This window comes from Rhopilema esculentum, chromosome 9 (assembly GCF_057945365.1).
Source record: "Rhopilema esculentum isolate cy_ngs chromosome 9, ASM5794536v1, whole genome shotgun sequence".
Taxonomy (NCBI): Eukaryota; Metazoa; Cnidaria; class Scyphozoa; order Rhizostomeae; family Rhizostomatidae; genus Rhopilema; species Rhopilema esculentum.
Window position 1 is genome coordinate 4,163,024 of NC_142823.1, and position 7,187 is coordinate 4,170,210.

At 37.0% G+C, this 7,187-nt stretch overlaps 1 protein-coding gene across 1 annotated transcript; it reads left to right on the forward strand.

Annotated features, from left to right (window-relative positions):
• Positions 1-235: 235 nt before the first annotated feature.
• On the forward strand, positions 236-1,932 carry LOC148959554 (uncharacterized). Its single transcript, XM_089110123.1, has one exon. The coding sequence runs from the start codon at positions 448-450 to the stop codon at positions 1,672-1,674; it is 1,227 nt and encodes a 408-aa protein (XP_088966249.1). The 5' UTR covers positions 236-447; the 3' UTR covers positions 1,675-1,932.
• The last annotated feature ends 5,255 nt before the right edge of the window (positions 1,933-7,187 follow it).

A 7,187-nucleotide genomic window follows, 5' to 3' on the forward strand; every position in this document is an offset into this window, starting at 1 on the left:
TGATTTGAAAGTGTGTGAACACCCGTCGTAGAAAGAAGAACGTGACAATCATATGCAGAGGATTTTCTGCAAGATATTTTAACTAATTCTGTCAGTAGGAGAAAATATGGTGTTATTTTTCATCAAATTACCAACCAGATGCTCAGAAACTCAAAATTATGAATAATTAAAAGTCAATCCTGATAATTACAACCAACTAATTGTTAATTCAAGGGGGATCCAGACGTAATCTGACATTATAAAAATCGGATGTTGGTGCATCGATTTCGCATAAGATCGTTTTAAGTAGAGGCGGAACACACAAATTACAGCTGAACTAACCAGTTGTTACTCTCTCTGTTCGAAACAATCGCCGTATCAACTGTATATTACGAATCAAAGCTGAGTTGTAATAGAGGCTGTGGTAAGCAAAGAGAGATTTCTTAGGAGACTGGCTAATATACTTTGATGTTGGATAGCGGAAGAGAGAAAATGAAGCTCATTTTGGTCTCACTGTTGTCTTTTTCTTTGTACGCACAATTTGTATCTTGCCGTAGAAAGATTTCAGTTGCAGAGGATCTTGCTCTGCTCAATGACCAAATCATAAGTCAACAGCAGAAATCTACAAGTGAATTGCTTCTTGAACTTGTTAAACAACTCGAAAAGTACTGCGGTACGTCTTCAGATCTTGATCGGAACGTGTGCAGAAATGCACTGCATTACCTTCTCAGTAACTTCGACAATTTTGATTCATCGATGCAAGAGGAGAAAAAGAACGCAAGATTCAGTGCTGTTGCTTCCGAAGATGCTTTGCCACGATCTGGTAAACGAGAGGAAGTTTCCCTTCCTAGATCTGGAAAAAGAGAAGACATTGATTTGCCAAGATCAGGAAAGAGAGAGTTAGCTCTACCCCGCTCTGGTAAGCGTTTGGTAGAATTAAGAAGAAAGATACAACGTTATGGCAAAAGAGAATCGAGACTGGCACGATCAGGGAAACGAGAGGTTGATATGTTTGAGGTTGGTGAGAAAAAGAGAAACGTGCATTTGCCAAGATCAGGAAAACGAGAAATAGAAACACGTGCATCTGGTAGGCAAGAAATATCAAGATATCGGAAGAGGAATTTTGCCATGCCTAGGTATGGTAGAAGAGAACTAGAGTTACCAAGGGCGGGGAAAAGGAAAACAGAGATGCTTTGGTTTGAAAAACGTGAAAGGCGTCTACCAAGATCAGGGAAACGCGAGTTCGATCTGCCAAGATCTGGCAAGCGTGAATCTGCCATGGCAAGGTCAGTGACAGAAGGAGAACGATCAGCAGAAGACGTAACCGAAAGATCATCAGAAAAAACAGTGGCCAGCTTTGTGAAGGTTGACGATGAGTCAATGAAACGCTCTATGACGCTGCCAAGATCTGGCAGAGAATACATTATGCTCCCAAGGTCCGGAAAACGAGCCTTTGTAGCATCAGAAAGGGAACTACCACGATCTGGCAAACGTCGAGCTGTTTTGGCAGCAGGAGAAGAGAATTACTTACCGCGATCGGGAAGAGAGGAAGCCATGCACACTAAAAGAAACTTAGAACTTTCTTCGGAAATAGAATTGCCCAGATCAGGAAAGCGTCAATTAGTAGAAGGCAAACAGGTAGACGGCGCAGATCCTGAAGAGGAGCTGGAAGACAATGCATTTATGGCAAGTTGATGCATGACATCTAACAGACCTTGAATCTCCAGACTGAATGAATTCTTAACTGTATTTACGACATTCAAATTGATTGTTGTATGTAGATGACTAGACATTTATCTTGCGTTGCATTCAATTTGGTTTAAACGATATTTGTGTTAAAACTCTTGATAAACCTATTGAGCCAATGTTTTAACTTGTCCACGTCTAAGTCAAACTTTTATTGGGATCAAATCAAATAGATCTGTAAATGAAGAATATCTGGTATATTTAAAACTGTTTCTTCTCTTTTCTTTCCTGTGACGACAAAGTACAATTCCACACCTATACGGTCGGGACCTAGTCTGATGCGGTCGGGACCTAGTCTGAAAAATTCCCTTAAGAGCTATTTTAAGAATGATTCATTGTTCCCAGACCCTTGAAATTATTATCTCTTTAACTTTGTTGAAAATGAAATTAATGACATGAAAATTTGTATAAATACTAATCATAACACGGAAATGTGATCTGGATTTACATCCATCGCCAAAATGCCTCCAAATGCTATTTTTAGACCATTTACTCGTTTCCAGAACTCTAACACGCTAATCTCTACAATCTCTACAAGCAACTTGATTAAGATAATAATGATAACAATGCCAAACAAATTTTAATTAGCACCCGTCATGGCAGTGGTCCTGAAATATCAAAGCTGGTGAAGGACTTAACTTAACTTTTCACTTAACCTGCTTTGTATACTGCCAGTAATGTGCAAATTTAGCTAACGAACCATTGTATCAACGCATGCAGGGTCGTATTAACAATTAAGTAGACTAATCAGTTGTTAAGGGCATCACAGTCAAAGGGAGCACCACATTGTCGAGAAAGGATGACAAGAAAAAAAATTGGGGACAATGTGATACTGGCAAAGCTGATATAGATTGATCAAAATATTATGTTTCTTGGTCAGGTTATGTTCCCTAGTAAATGTAAAATAAATCGACAAAACTATTACAGACTGATGTCAATTTTCTGCTTCTTGATCAGGTTACCAAAATAAGGACTGCTAGCGCTTTGCACTCTGGCATCTGTTGGTCAACAAGTTGATCTTTAGCAAAGTCACATATTTTCTGTGAACTTTGTGTCCAAGATGTAATATGTACGGTATCGGTGATATTCTACTGCATTGGTAAGAATATACTAATCACCTTCTGTGATTCTTTCTCTAAATTATGAAAGATAAGTATAAGGACTAAGTATAAGTAGTTATCTCTATCTTTCGATATATTTTTAGTTTTTTGATCTAGAGAAACTGTTTTTACTCACTAAGTGACAGATCTAGGGGTGTTATAGGAGTTCCAGCACACCTGGTCTGAGCTTTAGTCTCTTGTTGAGTAACCAATTAGTGAAGGGTTTGGTCAGCAAGGTCTACCTAGGCTTTTCCAGCTCATGCTGTTCATGTTTGGTGTTCTGTTATCGACTCCTTTGGTAATTGCAAAGTGCTCTCCTACACCCCTAAGGTTTTAATTTTGTCTGGCAGGAAACTTCGTCATCCTAGAAACCAAATGTTTGGTTTGCAACGCACTATCATTAGGTGGATTGGCAACATTATCTCTGATAGGTCTAATGCCATGATTTCTTGGTGTATTGCTCTAATACCTGGTTGGGCGCTTCTAAATCTTTTCTATGCCTTCTCTACAAAACTTAAATCCTTACAGTAAAATACTATTCATCTCATCAACAACTGCACCTTTACAAATCTTTGCAACTTCATTTTCCTCGGTGTTGTATTGCTAAGCAATCCATTTTTCACAGTTATTTCCATGCACATTGCTACCAGGAGATCTGATCTTTTATCTCTGATTCCCCAAGATATACTCTGAATCTTCCTGGTCTTGTAAACTTATATAACGTTCTGGAGCGCCCTTATAATCTATTCACCCAAGATTGTTATCAAATATTATTATCAAATATCAAATACCTATCTATTTTCAAAATCAATAAACCCAATAATATCATTTGGATCATTGGTAAAAGGATTGATTACCAAGATTGGTGAGCACCAATGAACCTCGATCTTCTCCTGAATGCAAAGTCTTTGTCAGCTAGCACTAATGAGTAATGACCTGCTTGAAGAAATAACTTCTACAAGGGAAAGACTTTCATGTATGCCATGCAGTAGGCTTCCCTCGACCAGCAAACGAACTGTATCAAACACTGAGGGTGCATACCGAAGCATGGAATACAGTATCTCGTGATGCCTGAGAAAATATGTTGGATCGGCATCCCCTTTTATTTTTTTTCCCAGTAGCCAACTCTACCCAAAGCTTTTCGATATTTAAGCATGTAAATTTAGCAATTACGATAATAGAAAAATCTATCAAAAATTGCTTGTATCTACCTCCTCGTGATTGCCAAGATTTGACTCATTACAAACTGAGTGGCCATTTTGTAAGTCTTCCGTCCAACTGAGTACTGAAGACTACATTAACAGCAAAAAATTTTGTCAGATAAATTTTCGGCGGATAAACTTCGTCGAAAAATATTACGGACTACTTTTCATAGTTTCATCGTGACAATTTCAGCGGATTTTTAACACCAAAATAGCAACATATTACCAAGATCTTAAGAGGCAAAACAATACAGGTTGCTTTATATTCAATCCCATAGGTACCGGCTTTGTGGAGACTTTGTGCTTCCTGTAGAGTTCAAAATTTTGGTTGAAAAGTACAAATACCTTGAACGAATAAAACAATTGTACAGTTGAGTATAAAAAAAAAGAGGTGGAATTCTCTGAAACTGGCGGAAAAACACAGTTAGAACAGAAGCGCAGCCAGGGCGGTAAGATTTGGGGGGAAAGGGGTTGGGTAAAAGCGAGTTTAGCAAGGGAAAATTGGGGTCCACATCCTTTTGAACCCACGAAAACGCCCTTTTTCAAAGAGATTTTCTGTCATTGGAGGGAGGGGGGGGCGTCTGAGTTGAAATTATTTTTATCTAATGATAATAATGATGATGATGATGATGATGATGATGATGATGATGATGATGATGATGATGATGATGATGATGATGATGATGATGATGATGATGATGATGATGATGATGATGATGATGATGATGATGATGATGATGATGATGATGATGATGATGATGATGATGATGATGATGATGATGATGATGATGAATAAATCAAAGAATCAAAGGGTACATGAATTTGACTCTTGAACTCATATAAGCTTCTCTATGCGAATTCTGAAAAATCTTAAATGCAAAAATAAACGTCGTGACAAAATTTTGTCTCCATTTGAATTTAGTTGAAAAAAATTTCCTCAAAACATTTTTCCGAAATTTTGTCACGACGGAATTTTTTGTAGTTAACTTTCCCAGCGCGAAATCATTTGTGATCAAAGCTAATTTGATCGGGGTGTTAATCGTACTTTCAAATAAGTATTTATACAAGATTAATAACATTTAGTTGGCTTTAAGCGACATTCCAGAGAAGAACTCTTTAGAGATCTGGGACGTATTACACATTCTAAAAACAGCATTCGGGTTGCATTTTGAAGACGGAAGTCAATTCAAATCCTTTACGTGTGCAAATCCAAATCATTCTAAATTCCTTGTTTTTAATGATTAGCATTCTTGCTAACTTTCATGTCACTTAAAGAGATAAGCGTGTTAGAGGTCTGGGAACGAGTACATAGTCTAAAAATAGCATTTGGGGGCATTTTGGCGATGGTTGTGAATCTAAATCACTCTTCCGTGTTATGATTAGTATTTATACACATTTTCATGTCATTCATTCCATTTTCAACAAAGTTAAAGAGGTAATAGTTTCAAGGTTTCAAGAATCATTTTAAAAATAGCTCTTAAAGGCATTTCTCAGACTGGGTACCGATCCCATCAGCATGTCAAATTGTATGTTTGTTCAAATTTTCATGCCTTTATCACGATTTACGCATTCATTCTGCTTATTTCCTACACTATAATCGCCGAAAATGTTTTAAAGAAGCTGCCAAACTCTAGTTTTGTGTAGCCAAACACAACTCACAGTTTCAGTTTTCTTCTCTTATTATCACACAGTATTACGAAAAAGCTAAAATTTCGCTTTAAATAAATTAATATGCATATCACAGAAATATAAATTAAAATTTTCAAAGTACCAGTATCACAGAGAGGCGACAACAGCTTCTAAAAAATTTGCGGCAGCTGTTTGTGATTCATCTAGAGTTACTTAAAGCTTTGCATAAGCAACAAATGCATTATTATCATCAACATAATATGTTTTCAAAACTCTATTGTACATATATGACTTAAAAAGAATTGCAAATTTTGAAATAAAAATGAATGGGACGCTTAACAAGCACTTTCAGTAACATTAGCAATATGAGTCTTCTTCGCCAATATGTTTTTGGATTTGAAGTAAACCCTCCCCAATATGACCTCTCCCTCTTAAATTGCGTGTGAAAAGGGAACCTTTTAGGCTGACTGTTGTCAAAATCTTGAAATCTTTGTAATTCAGCCAGAATTTTTCAAAGAAATTGGTTTTGACCAACCAAGGCCTTTTGTCAAACAAAGCTAAATAAATATCTACACTGAGAATTGAGATCAATCGATTTTTCCAGTGATTGCAGTCGTGATAACCAGACTTATTCAGGCCCGTAGACACTGGGGGCAGGGGGACATTGCCCCCAAATAATTTGCAAAAGCTGTGTTCGAAGATGTTACAAGCGCAGCTTGATCTGACAGTATTTCGTAAGAGAGGTATAGGAAAAGCTATATTTCTATCCATGCCCCCCATCCAGTTTAGCTGTTATTGGCCCTGCTTATTCAGGCAATGCTTGATGAGAAAAACTTCCTATGGCAATTAGAGTTTAGATTTGAAGGTAACTATAAAGCCTTGTCTCTACTTCATCTATATTTCATTTGTCAGCTGTCCGGCGGTTTCGTTACTTCATTAGTTAATCCACTTCAAATTTTTCGTTCATTCAGTCATATTAACAGACTGCCAGAAGAATAATGATTGATTGATTAACGTGTTAATCACATGCTGAATGCATGCTGTATTCACTTTTTTTAATCATTCTAAACATGTAATAACCCATTAGGAAGTCTGCCCATTCCATCAATTTTTGATTATTTCCCGAATCTCTTGACCCTAACAGCTTAATCACTTACCCGACCACATCAGCTAAATCACTATGTAATCATTAGGTCATTTTATTAATCTAATCAATCAATCACTTTAACATTAACTCGCTCAATCACCTAATCACCTGATTACTTTTTTAGTCACTGTTAGCTCGTCTGATCATTGGTAAATATCTGGCAGGCATGATCACCCAATCATTTAATCACTTTTACCAATCACCATATCATTAGCTAACGAAGGTGTCACAAATATTTTTGTCACAAATGGTACCAATGAACTTTGGAAAATTCCAGTCTCAGAAGATACCATCAGCATTTTTGGTCCATTTGTCAGCACAAGTCTGTGCTTTTACAATGGTTCTGATTCATAGTGACCCTGCACAATATGAGTAAAATTAAAG